Here is a 19599-nt window from a genome sequence, read left to right on the forward strand (position 1 = left end):
TTCAATTAAAACTAGTCCTAGATCTTTTATTTGGTTCCGCCGTTATTTTCAACTAGGGTTTATAAGTTGAAGGAGAGGACGAGCAAAAGAGAAAGGATGAGAGAAGGAGATGAAGATTTAGGGGCATAAATCAAAAGAACTCTTTTTTGGACTGAAAATGAACATGTCTTTATTCCCCGGAGAATTTTCTTTATTCCCCAAAGCTGCGGCCATATACAGTACCAAACGGGCCCACCATCCATACTAGAAAAGCACAAAATCGTCCGGGGCATTTGATCATGTAAAAGACGAAGATATACCATTTTGAGACGAGATGGTGTTTGCGCCGAAATGTAATAATTACACGCACTCCCTCTTTATCTTTGTCTCTCAACATTTTATCTCCCTGATATTTACAGAGATACGCAGACCTATTTACAGAGCTAGCTATTTACATATTTGTACTTGAATATTTACATAAAAGGAGATTTGTTGTTTGGACCTCCTTTCATATAATTGACTTGGGTGCTTCTAAAGGCACAGGGCCAAAAAATTGTTAGCATCTATCTCTGTTAGCACCAGGCCCAACCACTTCTTCCCTATTAGCACCATCCAACTATGTAGGCACTGGCCCTTTTCAGTTAACCCTAACCCCTCCATCCATCTCTCACAAAACCAACCAGAAATCCCAATTTCAAACTCTCTTTCTAAGCAAACCGACAAAACTTTTCACTTCTTCAATCACAACTCCATCATATTCATTAATATCTTTCTTCTTCTTCAGTTTCATATCTGACCTTAATAGTGCATCATGTTCTTCGTTGTTGCCACTATTAAAAGAAACAATCTTGGCGATCAAGAAAGCCAAACCTAGAGAAATAACAACAATCAGAAAAAAATTTGAAGTAATTCCATTATCGTTCTTTAGCTCTGCTTCTCTCTCTATCTCTATCTACTTTCTCTCTCTAGAAATATATAGAGAGGAAGAAGAATGGTAGATCTAGTAGAGAGAGAGATGAGAAGAGTGTTTGAATAAAATTAATAATTAGGGAGAGGAGAAGGAAAAGAAGAAGAGGATTTAGAAGAGCAGAGGAAAGGGATATTCTTCTTCTCTGTTTCGTGTAAATAATGTGATGGAGACCATCTTCCTATTGGGCCTCACGGCCATGGTGATAGTGGGCCTCACGGTCAAGAAGCTACATTAGCGTAGTTTCTATAATTAAGTATTTAGGGTTTCCATAATTATGAGTCTTAGCAATCAAGGAAAGTATTATTAGTAGTTATCTTATTTCCTTATTTGAGTTTATCTAGGAAAGTACAATCTCTATATAAGAGAAGTCTAGTCTGTCTTTGTTAACCAGATCAGAGAATATTATCAACCAAGTTTATTATTAATCAAGTTTATTGTTTATCGTTATTTTATCAGTTTTATTTCGTTAGTTTAGTTTATTAATAATGGTGGATTCCATTACTTTTACGCTTCCGCAACAATCTACATCAGCTGGTATTCAGAGCTTTAAGGATCTGGGAACAAATAATTTTTTTTTAAATAATTCTCATCTTGAATGTTGGAATAATCTTCCGCGTTTAGGTTGGGATCCTTTAAGAGATGCACAACAACTCTATGTTGATCGAAAAGATCAAAACAAAATTAATGTTGATTCCAAAATTCCTATGTTTGATTATCAATATCATATAGATTTTTGGATTCAACAGATGGAAGATTGGTTTATAAATCAAGAGGTTCGTGATGAAGATAAGGTTTTTATTCTTGAACAACACTTGTCTACAAGAGTGTATGAAAAATTCAACGAGATGCAATGGAGACTCGTTAATGAAGGAAAATCGTTCGTAGATGATTGGAATAAAGTGAAAAGTATTTTTCGATATGCTTTTCTCCCTTTACATGAATACTTATCTTTTATAGAATCTCATATCCAATCGAACAAATTATTATCTGAAAGTCCTTCGACTACCATGGTCAATATTATTGAAGGAGAGATTTTTGATAAAAAAAATCCTAGTTTTTCAATAATGGAGGAAGAAAATTTCAATGAGACAGATCAAGAAGAAGAAATTCAACTGACTAACACAAGCTCGAATAAGTTGTTTGATCCATATATGATTCCGAGAGACGAATTAGTTGTGTCGAATCATAAAATACTTTCTCCTCCATTGATTTCTTCATGGTTTTCAACTTCAAAGAATCATACAAACCATTCTTCATGGCCATCCATTGTTTTTCCAAGAACAAGACAGGTTGTATATGTGACCTCTTTCGTCAAACTAAAAGACGACGGGCGATGTCGCAATTTACTAGACGTATCTACGTTGGTATTGCTTTTGCGAGTATCTTGGCAATATATGTTTCACATTATAATAGGTGATATTGTCAATATTTTTCTTCTTCGGATTTTCGGCAATTTTCGTGAAAAGTGGGAACTAAGGATTGCCTTCAAACTCGTCGCCGAAGTTACCTTCAACATCGCTGATATATATCCTCATTACTTGGACGATCCGCTTTATGACAACACCAACTTGGGGGCAAGTTGTTCCGCAGCGGGGGAGTATGATGGAGACCATCTTCCTATTGGGCCTCACGGCCATGGTGATAGTGGGCCTCACGGTCAAGAAGCTACATTAGCGTAGTTTCTATAATTAAGTATTTAGGGTTTCCATAATTATGAGTCTTAGCAATCAAGGAAAGTATTATTAGTAGTTATCTTATTTCCTTATTTGAGTTTGTCTAGGAAAGTACAATCTCTATATAAGAGAAGTCTAGTCTGTCTTTGTTAACCAGATCAGAGAATATTATCAACCAAGTTTATTATTAATCAAGTTTATTGTTTATCGTTATTTTATCAGTTTTATTTCGTTAGCTTAGTTTATTAATAATGGTGGATTCCATTACTTTTACGCTTCCGCAACAATCTACATCATAATGTTGTTTGATTACCCATTTTCACTTTACTTTTATGGAGGTATCCCCCATTTTGCTGGCTATGATCACAAAGTAAGGTGCCAATAAAAACTATTACTATTATTTTAGGATGCTACTATACAGTACTACTGCTTTGCTCGCTTGCACCATTTGTTAAGGGGAAAAATTAACTAAACTTAGCTATTTTTATTTTGTTGTGGGTGCCGTCGCCGGTAGGTGTCTGTGCCATTGTCGTCGCCGGAGAATGTTGCACTCTTTTCTAGGGTTTTGTTTTGGAAGAGAAATTAATTGGGATTCCTTTTTATTTTGGAAGAAGAAGATGGAAGAAGCAAACGAAGGTGGACGTCACCCACATTAAAAGCCGGTGCTTATAGAGAGCTCTGGTCAATGGCCATTAACTCGAGTCAATAAAAATTTTGGATGCTAACAGCCTTTTGGCCCGGTGCCTTTAGAAGCACCCAAGAATATTTTCGCAACAAGAATATTTGACGGAATCCAATGTTGAACTTTGGACTCCTTTTTGACGGAATCACCCAAGAATATTTTGTCTCTAAAATCATACTTTAAAAAATTCCCAGTTTACCCTTATATAATTAATATTGCACTTTGCACCCCCTAGTTATACTCCATCAAATTTTCGCAACACACAAAAATATATTACGGCTAATTGTTTCAACTTCTCTAGAAATTACTCATTATCAATTTCAAAATCATCTCAAATGTGTGCAGCTATTGTTTCTGTTTGAGAAATGTAGAGAGAGAACAAGAAGAAATGATACATTCAGAAAGAGATCTTTGATCGTTTATGGTGATTATCGCGATTTGTTCAAATTCAGTAATTTGAATCACTAGCCGGATTGCCCGTTTCGTCTTCAAAATCAGAAATATTGCCACTCAATTTGTCTGGAACGTGAGATAATATACCGCAAATTAATTATTGATCAAGATAAGATTCGTCTTTAAGATCTGGTAAATTCTTTCTGGAGTCTTTTCATGGCGATTTGCATAAGCTTTTAAGATCGAACTAATAAAGAAGAACTCAAATGTTCAGGAGAGATAAAGAAAAGCTTAGCTCTTTGTAAATCTTTACCAAATTTAAGAAATTTTTTATATTCTTGAGTCTTGACCATTATCATGAAATAAAGAAGTTTTTCAAAACTAGAACAAGTATCTGAATTTCATTTATTGATCATGATTTCAGCCATTTTAATGTTTTCTTTCATTATTGATTTAGAAAATGTGTGAAGAAGAGTTGAAGGAGTTGTTGTTAGAAGATATGAATGTTACAATACATTGTACCACATTGTCCAATTGATAAAACCTCTTTCTTGTACTAGTCTTTATAAGGATTTTATGTAATAGCTAGGAAATCAATACAAAGCAATACATTTCTCTATTTCTTACATGGTATAAGAGCTTCTAAGTTTCTTTCTTGGGTTAGTCGTTTATAGTCTTCCGCTAGCCGGCGGCGGTAGTCCCATTAATGACTACCGTCCGCCGGACTTTTATCGGTTATTAGCTTTTATGCTTCAAGTTTAGTGTTTTTTTTTCCAATAAAGAGTAGTTCTCTTCTATTGTTGAAATCTAATCATTCTTCAATACTTTTCTTACAATAGTATTTGAAGATGATGAAGATTAACAAGAAGATGAAAGATCCAAACAAGAGTGATTTGTTGAAGAAATCACATGATATACTCTTCAATGATCTCAAGCATTTCAAATATCAAGTTCTCCACAACATCAAATCTATGTGTATCAATGGTCCATGAAGTTCTATTTTGAGAGAAATTGGAAAGCTATTAGAGAGGGGGAAAAGAATTCATGGATGTTTCCATTAGGGTAGTTATATACCCCAATTTTATCTTGAAGCTATACTTATAGTTGTCCAAAATCTTGATTACAATATGATGCACATCAAGTGTTTGATAGAATGCATCAAAGAAATCTTGCTTATTCTCAAAGAGGTTTTCTTTTGATGTTTTGAAAACATGTTTGTGGGTTCTTTTATGGCAAAAGAGTTATTCTCTTAGTTGACTTCCTCATACTTCTTAGTTGAGAACTCTCACTATTGTTCCTTAGTTTGCATAAGTTCAAATGAAGAGGAGATAAGAGAAGATTATAAAGAAAAGTTGAAGTGGGAAAGTTCAAGAATGGTGATTGCTAGTGTTTCAAAAAGTATAAAATCACAAGACCAAGGGGTTGCTTTCTATAGCATTGATGATGGAGTAATAATCATGTGTGAGGGCTATGAAAAACATCAAGGGAGTACAGTTGTCTAACTTCTCTTTAAATAGAGAACACAATTCTCTTTAAATAGAGAACATACATGGCAATGTGGCCAACCTGGCAATGGAGCCAACAATACCTGGAAATGTAGCCAACAATACCTGACAATGGGGCCAACCTGGCAATGGAGCCAACAAAACCTGGCAATGGAGCCAACTTTTCTTCAAATAGACTTCCAATAGAGAAAAGAACAACAAAATCAACAACAACAACAAAATCAACAACAACAACAACAATAACAACAACAAAATCGACAACAACAAAATCAACAACTTAGCAACCTCACAATGATGCCTTCATGATCAAATCAAGTCCAACATCTACAATTTGTTTAGCAAACTCATGAATTTTTCACTAGCAAAAGTCATTAGTTTGAGGGAGAATGTTAGAATATATGAATGTTAGAATACATAGTACCACATTCTCCAATTGATAAAACTTCTTTCTTGTACTAATCTTTATAAGGATCTTATGTAATATCTAGGAAATCAATACAAAGCAATACATTTCTCTATTTCTTACAGTTGTTCTTGGTGGAGATTGAAATGGTGATGAAGAAGATGATGATGAGAATTTGTTTGAATGATTAGGAGAAGTATAGAAGAAGATGATTCTTATCCCAAATTTTCTAGTCTTCTTCATATCTATGTTAAAAAAATTGTTCTTATTGTTATGGACCTACGGTGATGAGTTCGGGAAGGAGTTTAGAGAGAGAAAGTGAGGAATTTTGGAGAGAGATAGTTTAGAATGATTTAGGTGCAGAGCCGTGGGTAAAGGGGTGCCACCGATGCGGTGGCACAGGGCCCACCTTTACCCAGGGGCCATTTATATTGTCCATTAGTTACAACAAATATGCAAAGTTTTATAGTATTAAACTCACCAAACAAACCATTCTCTTAAAAAAAAAATAGAAAAAAGAAAGTTGTTCTTGTACTTTGTATGGGACCTGCGGGCAAAGAAAGTGAAATGGGACTTTAATGCATCCCTCTCTTCAAGCTGTTTTTATCGTATTAGCCTATTACTCTATGCAAAAAAGAGAACGGTACTATTGTTCAGACTTTGTCTAGGGAGTTACTGGCCAATTAACTAGGGTTTTAAATTTTTGGGTTTTTTGAACTTACCCCCTCATCAGTAATTGGTAATTGAGTTTACCCCCCTCAATAATGGGAAATTGAGTTTACCCCCTTAGGTTTACTATTTTTGACAAAAACACAAAGGTTGTGTTTGGTGTACGTGAAACAAATATGATTACCAAGAACAATTATCCTTCAATATGATTCCTCGTAGTTATTCCACCTTACTTTTATTGTTTGATTTGGTCGGTAATAAGATTTGTAAAGATTGATTTTGGTTGTAATTTGCGATTTTATCGTCCCATACCAAACATGTCCTTAGCAGTTTTGCTAAAAACACTAAATTCAAGGGGGTAACCTCAATTACTAATTACTGAAGGGGTAAACTCAATTAATGATTAGTTTTGAGGGGGTAAGCCCAAAAAACCCTAATTTTTTTTGAGTTTCTCTCTAATTCTCTCTCTCGCGCAATTAACGTTTATAAATAACAATAGATCTGCTAACTTCTATTTCAATTTCAGACTTATTCTTGTTTTCAGTTTCTTTTTAAAAAAAATTTCTCTTCAATGGTATTACACAATATCTATACCAAATTTAAATTTACAAAGTTCACTATATAGAGAGAAACTAGAAGACAACGTCATCTCCGAGATTTTCAACTTTCCAGTAATGTTTTCTACTTATTTTTTCTCCAATTTCATTAATTTTTTTCTAAGTTTATGTTATTGATTATTCACTTATTTAAAATTATCTTAACTTTTTTTACACCGTAAACAACATATATTATGTTTTGTTGACAAATGAGTCCTAATTTTGAAATCATACTTGAGATCGACTACGTCACAGGGACTAAATGGATTGGCTCTTCTCACCAACGAAAGTGAATTTTTAGATCAGTTTGATTACGAAGATTTAATAGATGATTTTGCTTCAAAAAATGCAAGGAGAAAAAAATTTCAAATGAAAATTATTTTAGATTGTCTAAAAATGCAAAGGTTGTAGTGTTTTTTGTTTATTTTATATTAGTTTTTATTTTTAAGTTCAATATATTTTCGGCTTGTACGGATTATCAATTTAACATCATTTTTACCAATTATTTAGTGAGATTTTCTTAGTTTTGTTTATTCTATATGGGGTCTCTTTGAAATTTGGCACAGGGCCCTCAAAATCTCAGCCACGTCCCTGTTTAGGTGGTTAATAGTTGAAGGAAAAGAAATGGTATTTTGGGTTAAGTTGGGTTAATAAATCGGGGGTAAAACCGTATTTTCATCTGGTTAGGGTAAAATCGTATTTTCATCTCGCATGTGTTTTTGAACGGTTATATATGTTTAACTTTTGTTTTGAAAAAGTGAATCTAAAATGCAACACTAAAAAAAGAGAGTCCAAACAACAAGTCAATCATACGAAAGGGGGTGAAACAGCAAATCTCTCTTCCATGGATTATACTAAACTACTCCCTCAGTCCCAAAAAGAATGACCTATTTTGAAAACCCAACTTTTTAAGGGAACATCATTAATTGGAGTTTGACTTTAAAAAATAACATGATTTTCCAATTGTAACCTCATTAACTTTTGTAATTTACAATGAAAAAGTTGAATTTACTTTTATTTTTAAATAAAGTTGTCATTAAATTGATAGTAATGGGTATTGTTAGAAAGAGCGAAAAGTTCTTTTCTTTATTTTTAGAAACAGGACACTAAAATGGGACAACCCAAAATAGAAATTAGCTCATTCAATATGGGACGGAGGGAGTAATAAATTATTGATAGACAAAGCTATATGTTTAGTGATTTATCACTGACCCTTACAAAAAAAGAAATCCAAATCCATTTCAACCGTCCACCATCTCAGTTTATCTACCCGCCATCTGAAATTACGACAAGTTATTTTTTTTCGGTGACTCCTCGTTTTCTTTTGGTTCTCTTGCTTTTTCTTTCTCTCTCTTATTAAGAAAATTTTTCTTTTTTTGGATTGTCATCGCGCCTCGAACCCTTGACTTCTAAAGTGGAAGACTAAATCTCTTACCACTCCAATAACCCTTTGTTGGCAAGAGAATATTTCTTAAAGTAAAAAAAAAAACATTCTGTAAAAACATAATTTTTTTATAAAATAATTGGTGTTTAAGAATAAGTTGTTGTTTTTACGAAAACCTTTCTTTCCCGTCTTTTTTTTTCGAACACCGTTTTTCAACGATTTTCGTGAGAAAATCGATTTTTGAGAATAAAAGAACGATTTTCTGAGAACATCGATTTTTGAGAATAAAAGAACGATTTTGGAGAAAAACAATTTTCGAAGTCGTTATAAAAAGTATAGGAAAGTAAATAATGTTGTCAAACTAACTTTTTGACTTCTTTTTCTTAGTTATGAGTAACTATTTTTTTATGTTGCTATAACTTATAAGTATTAGTTTTGTCGAATGTATTTCTGAAAATTTATTTTTCTACTATACACAAAAGTTCATCTATTTTTGTTTGTCAAATCACGCTTTAACCTCTCCCATAAAGACAAGAATTACATATTTGATATTTAAAGACAAATTGAAGTATTTCTTCCAATAACGGATTAAAAACCGTTAATTATGAAGAAAGCGCAAAGAAGTTTAACAAAAAGAAAATAAAAAAAATGATTGAATCTTTTTTATAAGAAATTGAAGGGAAGAAAGAGAAGACTTTATAATAAGGCTATTTTTTTTTTGTTGAAGTAGATATAATATATTATCACGAAATAAGGATTCCATTACAGTACAACTTTAAAAGAAAATAAGGTACATTCTTCCAAACTTTAGTTCTCTTCTTCTTTCTCGCCCATTTTGCCATCTTGTCAGCTGCTACGTTGAAGTTCCTTCTCGTATAAGCGAATTTAACATTGTCAAGCCTCCTTTTTATTTCCTGTATCTTTTTAATATGCATTTGCGATTGCCATTGAGTTTCATGTTTACCATTCTGCAGATGTTTAATAAGGTTTTGATTGTCACTTTCAATGATGATTCTGTTGTATTTATGAAATTCTGCCCATTTCATGCCATTAAGAATAGCCATGGCTTCACCTTCTTCCGGGTTTCTACTCCTAACTGTTGTAGCTTGAGCTTCTATCAATTTAGCCTCTCTGTCATGTATGATTAAACTGATTCCTGTCTCCGAGTGAATGTCTTTAAAAGATGCATCCACGTTTATTTTCAGAAACGACGATTCTGGAGGATACCATTTGTCTTGGTGCATCTTTGGGTTCATTTTATTGTTTATAGGATTTTGTGGGAAAGTTGTAATCATCGAAATTGTTTTGTCTATAGTGTTAATTTCGTGCTGGAAGCAGTGATCGCATCGCGTTTTCCAAATGTTCCAAAGAATTGTACCGTAATGGATGTTATTCAAAGTTTGAGAATCCTGGGATTCAAGTTCCCAGGAGAAAATCCAATCTCTAACTGAGTTGATTTTATCCGCTAATATATTAAAATAGAACCATATATTTCTTGCCAACGGGCAGTGGAGTAAGGCATGTTCTATGGTTTCAATCACGTTACATTTAATACAGTTCAGGTCATTGTTTATGTATTTACCTATTCTGCCTTTAACCGGTAAGGCCAAGACACAGATTTTCCATAAGAATATTTTTACTCTGGGGACTACCGGGATAGTCCAGATAAAATTCCAATTAGGCGATTGAGGGTTTGAAGAGTTCATGCTAATGCATAGGTGTTGGTACATGGATTTAACCGTAAATTTTCCTGACTTGGTAAGAGTCCATTTTCTTTGGTCTTCGCTATCCATCGAAATAGGGATAGATAGAATCAATTTTTTTGTCTCTGTATCGAATTCATTGTGAAGAATAGTCTCGTTCCATTGACCTTGATCAATCAGATGGGAAACTAGAGTGACATTAGGATTATGGTTATTGTTTGGGAGTGGTGGAAGCGTGGGGATCCAGTTATCTTTCCAAATATTTATCTGTTCACCATTGTGCACTTCCCAAATGGTATTATTGTCAATAATGTTAAGATGTTTGCTAATATTCTTCCAGATCCATGAATGATTTGATTTCGCTGGGACTGGATTATCAGAATTATTGAAATATTTCGCTTTAAGCAGCTGAACCCATTTAGCCGAAGGTTCCGATTTAATCCTCCAAGCTAGTTTACTTAGCAAGGCCTGGTTATCCAATTCTGGAGAGTGAATACCCAGACCTCCCATAAACTTAGGGCGGCAAATGGTGGACCAAGCTATGGTACAAATGCCTTTAGACTTACCCCACCAGAACGACTTTTGTAAAGCCGAAATGCTCTTGCATATGCCTTTGGGAAGGGCAAAGCATTGCATTTGGTATCGGGGTACGGCAGCAGCTATGGCCGAGATGACTATAGTGCGCCCAGCTTGAGAGAGGAAATTATGATTCCAGCTCTCTAGTTTCATTTTAATCTTATTAAGAATATCATTGAAAATTTTCTTTTTATTAGCCCCGATAAAAAGTTGCGCTCCTAAGTATTTCTCCGAGGCTGCTGCATATTTGACCTTGAGGGAACGCATGATGAGACGCTTGAATTTCGGATGGGAATTCTTGGAGTAGAAAATATTAGATTTAGAGTAATTTATCATCTGCCCGGAAGCACTACAGAAATTGGTAAGGGTGTTTCTGAGAGTATGAATATTGTCCAAGGAGTTGCGCCCAAAAATAATGCAGTCATCTGCAAAGAGCAGATGAGAGATATTGAGATTAGGGTTATTAGTCGGGAAGCCCTTGAAATTGTCTCCATTTTGCTCCTCTTGTAGCATCCGACTAAGACCTTCCATAGCTACCTTAAACAAAAACGGAGAAAGCGGGTCTCCTTGTCATATTCCCCTAGAGGGAAAGAAAGTGGGCCCCGGACGCCCATTAACCAGGACAGCCATCGAGGAGGTAGAGATACAGTGGTATATCATTTTAATCCATTGTTCTGAATATCCTAGCTTGGACATGATATCTGTTAGGAAATTCCATTCTATCCTGTCAAATGCTTTTGACATATCGAGCTTCAGACCAAAATAGCCCGTCGCTCCTTTCATCGATTTGAAAGAGTGGATAATTTCCTGACCCATAATAACATTATCTGTGATTTGTCTACCAGGGATATAGGCCGCTTGGAAAGGGGAAATGATATTAATAAGGGAAGATTTAAATCTGTTCGCTAAAATTATAGTGATGATTTTATAGGTGGTATTTAAGAGACTAATAGGCCTGTAGTCTGCTGATGTTTGTGGTGTTTTAGTTTTGGGGATAAGACAGATGTGGGTGTGGTTAGTGTCCTGAGGGAGTACAGCAGAAATGAAAAAGTCTTGAACTAGTTTGTAAGTGTTGGGGCTAACTGTATCCCAATTAGCTTGACAAAAGAAGGGCGGATATCCATCTGGGCCAGGTGCCGCTTCTTTTTTAAGACTCTTAATGGCACTATTGATCTCTTCATTATCCGGGATTTTCACCAGGTCTTGATTTTGGTCCATAGTGATAGTGCTATGGAAGAGGTTGAGAATATTAGGGTTAGGGTTGTATCCATTCGAAGTACTAATGTTAAGCAAATGCGAAGTGAAAACAGATTGGATTTCTTCCAAATCCTCCTGCCAGTTCCCGTTGGTATCTTTAATAGCTATTATTTTATTGGTCCTATTACGCTGAATGGCCTGGGAGTGAAAGAATTTGGTGTTCTTGTCTCCTACTGTCAGAAAGTTGTTCCTCGACTTTTCTTTCCATAGAGTTTCTTGGTATCTGTACAATTCTTCTAATTGAACATTTAAAATATTGTAATCATTTTTATTATTAGTGTTGTTTAACTTGCTAATGATATCTTTAATGTTGTTCTCAATGTTTCCAAACACCGTTTTGTTCCAGTTAGTTAAATGTCTACTAAGGTTTTTGAGTGAGACTTGAATATTCCTCTTATTAGTCCATTTATTCGAAATAAATTCATAACACTCAGGGTGAGACATCCAGGTTCGAAGAAATTTAAACGGTTTGGGTTTATCATGTATCGTCTCAGAATCTGACAAGAGGATAGGTAGGTGGTCAGAACCTACCGAGTCAAGATGGGAAATACTAGAACGCTTATTGTGATGAAGCCAAGGCAGATTAGCTAATGCTCTATCTAGTCTCTCCTGAATCAGATTATCGCCGTATTGTCTATTATTCCAAGTGTAGGGGTTTCCTTTAAAACCCATGTCAAGTAGTTGAAGTTGATTAATGATAGATATTACTTTAGGGGTATGAGAGTTAGAAATATCATTACCAACTAATTTGTCCTGATTATCTAGAATGATATTAAGGTCACCTATGACAATCCAAGGGTCATCACTGTTCACTCTATGTTCCTCTAATTTTTTCCAAGGTTTAAGTTTATTTTTGTGGTACGGGCACCCATAAAATCCAGTAATAATATGATGTGAATTGTTTATGGTGTTATGGTTATCAACATGAATCATGTTATTATCTGAGAAAAGGATCTTAATGTTAAGATTATGCTTCCAATACATGGCTAGTCCCCCGGATTTATTAATAGGCTCCACATAATGATGGTCATAATGTTTATTAATCTTAATATATTTATTTATGTTGTACGATTTAGTTTTAGTTTCGGCTAAAAAGATTATTTCAGGGTTATATTTATTAATGAGGTTCATTAAGTGTTTTCTAGTATTAAAAGACGAGATGCCTCTCACATTCCAGCTAAGGATGGTGGGCCCCTTGTTCTGAGCCATGTCTACTAAGGTTTAACCCTAAGCTAGAAAATGATAACCAGGATTCTTCGCACTCAGGTTGCACTCTTCGGCCAAGGTATGAATCTCCACTACTACCTGTCCTAGTCTCCTCAGGAGAAGTAAAGAGTGCCCCCAAAACAGTATCTCGGTAAATGCTAAAGGCACCTATCTAATTAGAATTGAGGACAGAATACTCTATTACTAAAGCAGAGGCACTGGCTATAAGGGAGCTGAAACCTCTAGTCTAAGGGCACCCAAGGAAAAAACCAAACGAAAAAGCTCTATAGTTTGAAATCTAAGAGAACTTTCGTCTAGGTCTGTAATTGTTCTAATCTTATTTGTTGAAAGTGCTGTTATTGTTCTAATCTTCTAACAGAAAGGAAGATCTAACCCCCTCCTTTAATGGAACCAGAAGGGTAAAAGTATATTCAGAGAGAGCCAAGAAACTATGAGGGATTATAATACGAATTAAAACAGACTATAATAGAAAGATAGCTAAGATACCAGTAAAGAAAATTAACATTCACCATCTATCATCATAACTTAATAACTAACAACTGAGAAATCAAAAGTACAGAAGATTAAGACTAAGTTTAAACAAATATAAACCAAACTACTATCCAAGAACGACCTATTTTATCTCTAGATGAACAGGTCTAAAACAAAAATCAAAATCAGAATATCACTACTACTAGACTATTACTGCGACAAAAAAGAAAACCAGGCAGACTAATAAACAGTACCAAGAGACCGAACTACTCGTTTTCCCCATCACTTTTGCTATCCATCGGTTGCCTTTCAGAGACTAAGAGTGAGTCCGCAAAGATGTGTCTCCGACGCTCTTCCTGACTATCCACAGATTCAGGTGGGGGGGTGTACCAGCTCGATGGACCATAACCCGTAAAGGAAGAAGAACCTGAAGAATTACCCGAGAGCCACCCTTGTTGATAACCCGAGAAGGATGAACTACAACCCAGACTGTGCTCCTTAAACTTCTTGCTCATTAGCTGATGACGAACATCTTCTTCTATCTTAACTTCTATCAGCTTGTCTAAGTCCTTCCTTTTCCCTTTTTGATGAAATAGCTCGTGGGGTGGGATAGGATTGGATGGAACAATAGACGAGGGGGCAACAGTCAGGGCCCAGTTCTCTGCTGGACCATGGGCAACAAAGTTTACCCCCATTGGGACACTATCTACATGGGCAGGGGGTTTGATACAGGGATTGATCGGGTGTTCTACTACTCTACACTTATGGCAAATGGCCTTAGGAAACTTTAGATAGCTAAAGTTGACCGGCTTACCTCCATCCGTGAAAATCGAGTTCAAGGTAGCTAACAGTGGTGTTCGAACGTCATACATGAATTGAATTTGTATGGTTGTGTTCGTAACAGTACTGAAATTCCTTGGTTGAATCTGCATGATGAACCCCATACATGAAAAGATGATTTCGAGATCATGACGATTCTGAATCGAAGAAGGCAACCCCGAAAAGCTACACCACATCGGTTCCTGCATAAGAGCAGGAACCTCACCATGCAAGGGGAAGTCAACTTCTTGCATAACTACAAGATACCCCCTAATTATCCATGGTCTACCCTGGTTAATCTCATTTAGAGCAATGAGATTTCTCGGTTTAATCAGGAAGTGGTTGGGTCCAGTGGATGAGGGGGTAATACGACTTTCCCTTAGAAACCTTGACTGAGCAGAGAAGTGCTTACGGATAAAACCAATACCATAGTCGTATTGGCAGCACAGACGAGCCAGGAAACCCGAGGAGATGACCGGAAGTTGCTTATTTTCAGATGGCTTCGGGTAGTTTATGGTGAGTTTCCCATAGTCAGATAAGCTTAGTTGAATTGACATCAGTTGGGATAGCTCTTCTATGTGTCCTTGAGGATGAGTCGACATTAGTAGAAGATAGAGAGAACTTAGGATGAGGACCAGAAAAAACTTTAAACTGCAACTGAACTTAAGGGCTTTTAAAAGATGACTCTTCGAGGGGAGATACTTAAGTTGCATGTCTAGGGATTGGTCGAGAAACTTAACCCCAAGTGAATGTTATCCACGTGCTAATGAAACCCAAGGACGAACCTTCTTCTCGAAAAAACCCTACCTAATTAATTCCACTTGGAAAACCGAAGAGGATAATCAGAGAGGGGAGGCCGAGCGTCTTCAAACCCTTAGAAACCGGCGCATGCGTGAGGGTACTAATGAGTAATTCTTCTTGGTATGTGGGTTAGTTCTGCCACATGGTAATTACTCTAGGAAATTAAGACAGATGTAATATTAAGAGGATTTAAGGATACTTATCTGCTTATGTCGTTTCTTCTTCCCTTGCTTTTTCCCTAGAATTGTCCAGATCTGTTTTCCTATCTCTGATTATTACTTCGTTTGTTTGTCTTGTGCTATTGATTTCGGCTTGATTACACCCTTTATTGTCCCATAAACCTAGAAAGAGATCAATAGATGCTTCATATAATCTGATTTGTTTACTTGCATGCCCCACTAATGTTGGTCAAAGTGATTAAAAGATGAAGGTTTTGTTCTTGTTAGGGGTTCGATGAGTGAAAACCAGTAGTTGGAAGAAGTTGAATGAGGGCTAGCTACTAGGGTGGAGACAAAGAGACAGTTTTATTTTTTTTTTGTCGAACTAGACAAACAGACTGTTAATTAGAAGAAGATAAAGGGATCATATAACCAAATGGGCCCCACCACCCCTACTTTTTTTTTTTTGTTGAAAGGATTACATTAACATTAAAGAGTCTATTACAATATACTAAGAAGAAAAACACAAATACAATAATTAAAGTAATACAACAAAATATCAGAACTGAAGAGGTGCATAGTATAACTTCGGTTTGTAGAGCAGTCTTCATTCTGTAGCTTGCAAGGCTGGCAACTCTTCTTAAGTAAGGTACTATATTTAATCTTGAGAGTCCGTCTGGTATCTATAAAGATGAAGCTCGTATCTAACTTCTTGTAACACTTAAGATGGATTAAACACACACCCAAAATTTCCAGAAGAAACGAGGGTGTCTGCAAGATGGAATCATAGGATGATTCCGGGTTATCCCGCCAGTATTCTCCATATACAGAGACCATATCCGATCGAATTCTACAATGTAGAAACAGTTCAGATACCTGGAAAATGGGATCGCCGTCATAGCCCGAGTATGAATACCCTGCTAATCCGGCAAAAGATCGCAATAAAATTGCGTAAAGGGGTGGAAGTGAACATGTTACAGAACTTGGATTCAGAGTTAAATCTATAAGATCACCAAATACACATGTACTCAACAAAAAGTGAGTTGGAACATAGGTAGCATAAACTGCACGACGAAGATGGAGATTAATATACAAAGTAGAGTGCCGACCGGGGTCGAAAGGTAAGTTAATACTTATACTAAATCTCTTATAGGATAATCGATATGAACTCATGAGCCACAAGGTTAATCGATGGATCCAACTAAACCTAATTTGATTCCAAGAGTTGCAAGATTTTTGGGTGCAGTAATAGAAGGTGGTAGGATGAGATCGAAGGTTGAAGTTATATTAAGTTGGTATCGAAGAGATGTGTGAACCTACGGTAAGATTATCCGTTACCATGATAGGGATGAAAAAAACCACCATTTGATGAGCTCTAAGCTCATGCTCTAATGATGCAATGCTTATCACCAAAAGAGGAAATAAAATCTACATGCAAGACTGATATTAATGGGTATTTATGAATCAAGATAGAGGTGTTAAGAGATTGTAAGAGAAAGACTGTAAATTGATAACTAGATGTGGTGTTTGGTTTCTATTGGCTAAAGTTGTTCGATAATCTGATCTGGGAACAGTGTATCTATGGTTCGTATAGATTAAGCAGAAGAAGATAGAGATTAAAAAGAATAATCAAAATTAAAGGAGTTAAGATCAGATAGACTTCCCTCCGGCTGAAATACGAGTATCTGAAGAGGGTAGCCAGGTGATTCTATTTAATGATTATTCACTGCGTCTTTCGATCTTTCCATGCTTAGCATCTTCTCTAGTTGTTAGGATTTGTCTTTGCGTGTTCCTAGGGTTACTGAGAGTTTCACCTGAACCTAGTTGCTAATTTTCGGTGACTGCAAATGGGAAAGAGTCAAGGTAAGATCATCAATCTTATTTGGTTGATTGAGGTGGGGAGAGAAAGTACAAATCTATTGTGGTTACTGTGATGGTTCTATTAAGGTCAGTTCTAGTAAAGCACAAAATGGACCTTATCATTTGATCATGTGAGACGGGAAAATAGACAATTCTAACCTAACTGTCGGCTCTCAACTCATTCACAACAATCAATGGAATGTTCAGTTCTTGGAAGCTACGTCTGATAATAATACTTGTAACCTCATCAAACCTATTGAAATTATCGAGGAAGGGTCAGACAACGGTAGATTGACTCTTAATCAATCAGGTAAATTTACTACTGGATCGATGTATTATCATTTAATTTTAACATGAACTCCCGATTCTCAGAACGTGATTGACTGGAATTATATTTGGAATGTTAAAACTATACCTTTTATTTCTCTTTTCTCATGCAAACGTTGCACGGGAGCTCTACCTGTGCGCCAACGTATTGGAAAATATGTAGGTAATCAGACTAATTGCTCAAAATGTGAGGCCACTGAAATTCCTGAGCATGCGCTACTTCATTGTCACTTTGCTAGAAATGTATGGTTTTATTTCAATGTGGTTTTTAATAACATCATTTCTATCCTAGAATGGATTACTTCGTGGAAAGATTTAGACAATATCTCATGCAATGCCGATGATATACATTTTGCTACTATTTTGTGGCTCATCTGGAAAGCTCGATATGATCATTTCTTTCATAACACTATTAATCTTCCTTCACAGGTGATTAACCAACTTTCCAACACATTCCAGGTAACCCCAATATTTGATGGGTCATGAAAATGTCTCATTTAAGTCGTTTAATTTACGCAAGTTAGTACATTTCGAGTCTTTATTATAATAAAATGTTTGGTTTGCTTGATTAGGTGTATTTTATGGATAAAAATAGGCAAAAGGTACACGAAGGGAATTTTGATCATTTGGGGTCAAGGACATTCTGGTAAATTAGAAATATAAGTATATGGATGAAAATTAGAGTCCACGACGAACCTGTAGGAGGAAACAGAAGTTATATCCGAGCTCGGACGAACAAATTAGCTAAAGTCAAAGCAAGTTTGACCAATGGGACACTTTCGGTCAGGGTTCTGGCTGGTGGGACGAGATTAAATGACGTGATACCGAAGCGCAACCAGTTTAATACTTTGCATCACGAAACAACAAATCGCGTGATTTGGGGTTCCCGATTCAATGCATCCCGGCACAACTTTTTCCTATGCTGTAAACAAATCTCGCGCGTCCGCTTCCTTGCCTTAAAGATCTGACGGTTGCTTCTTACTACCGCACTGATCGTCAATACCCATAGAGCACAATGGTGCGAGTTTCCCAACCTTAGTCGCTAGGTTTGCAAAAATCTAATTTTATTACCCCTCTCATCAAACGACGCATGGCAGCTTACCCTTGACCATAAACCTTGCCGCCAGACGTCCTTAGTGAACCAATTCTGGGTTTTTTTTAAACCCTAGAATTCCTGAAATAGCCCTCTCACTCCCAACTTTTTACCATTAAACTACTAATAATACCAATCAAGGTCTCCCCTTTTCTTCCCTCTTTCCTTTAGTACTAACAACAAAATGTTGGGTTTTAGTGTCACCTAGTGTTGTTAGCGGAATCTCAGGCATCTAATATGTCTAACACTAGTTTCGAGGATCACATGCAAGAACTAAAGATGAACTAGAATTGGAAGAAGAATACCTTAATTGCTTTCCCTCGAACTTAGATTCAGACGCATTTTCGAAAGATAAAGAACTTCAACGTGTAGCTCCTCTACTTGAGACACCGATTAGGTTGACTTGAACTCCCTTCTTAATGTCAGCTAAGACCTTATTGAAGGTTGAGACGAAGAACTCCTTCTTGACTAGATAGATAAATTGAGAGTTTTTTCTCTAAAATCCTTTCTCCACTTGATGTTGTAGAGATTGATTTTCTCTAGAGAAAATTACACACCTTTTATGTTCTCTAATTAGTCCATGTATAGAGAAACCCTAATTAGAATTGTATTCAAACTAGGATTCAATATGGACCAAAGAAAAGATAATATCAGAAACCTTTTTCTGATTGGGAAACCTGGATGGAAGGGATTTCCATCTAGGATTCTCCCTTTCTTATGGTCGGCCAGATCAACCCCTTTAATGGGCTTGATCTGTCCGACCTATTCTCTAGCCTGACATCATATGGTCGGCCCCTTTGTCGTGTCCAGGCCTCCCTTTCGGGCCCGGTTCTTTTTATCTTTGTCTGAAGTCTTCCGAACCTGTTTGAGCCTGTTTAATTGGATCTAATCCACCTATTTGCCAAGTTCCTTCTTGTCAATTTTCTCCGTTTAAGCCACCACTCTTTGGTGTAACCCGTTGTAGGACCGATCTATGTTAGTCATGGATTACCGAAGCGATCCGACGATCGTAGTTGGCTTCTAGATATGCATTACGATCCCCAATTCAATCGG

General features: G+C 36.2%; 1 protein-coding gene across 1 annotated transcript; it reads right to left on the bottom strand.

Moving 5' to 3' along the window:
• Nucleotides 1–673: 673 nt before the first annotated feature.
• LOC147565009 (uncharacterized) lies at nt 674–12774 on the bottom strand. The gene is made up of 4 exons (XM_086643559.1): nt 11569–12774; nt 9094–11070; nt 5247–5346; nt 674–849 (listed from the first exon to the last, which is right to left on the bottom strand). Exons 1-4 carry the CDS (start codon nt 12772–12774, stop codon nt 674–676), a joined length of 3459 nt encoding a protein of 1152 aa, XP_086499685.1.
• Between the last annotated feature and the right edge of the window lie 6825 nt (nt 12775–19599).

The sequence above is a fragment of the Eschscholzia californica genome, unplaced genomic scaffold, assembly GCF_041429995.1.
Source record: "Eschscholzia californica isolate CP2 unplaced genomic scaffold, dmEscCali1.0.p SCAF_1, whole genome shotgun sequence".
NCBI lineage: Eukaryota > Viridiplantae > Streptophyta > Magnoliopsida > Ranunculales > Papaveraceae > Eschscholzia > Eschscholzia californica.

Coding starts and splice junctions, on each gene's coding strand:
- LOC147565009 (XM_086643559.1), bottom strand. CDS start 12,774: ATGTATTGGAAGCATAATCTTAACATTAAGATCCTTTTCTCAGATAAT. Junction 11,071..11,568: donor AAGACTTTTTCATTTCTGCT/GTACTCCCTCAG, acceptor TTTTTGTTTAAG/GTAGCTATGGAAGGTCTTAG. Junction 5,347..9,093: donor ACGTAGCAGCTGACAAGATG/GCAAAATGGGCG, acceptor CTCCATTGCCAG/GTTTTGTTGGCTCCATTGCC.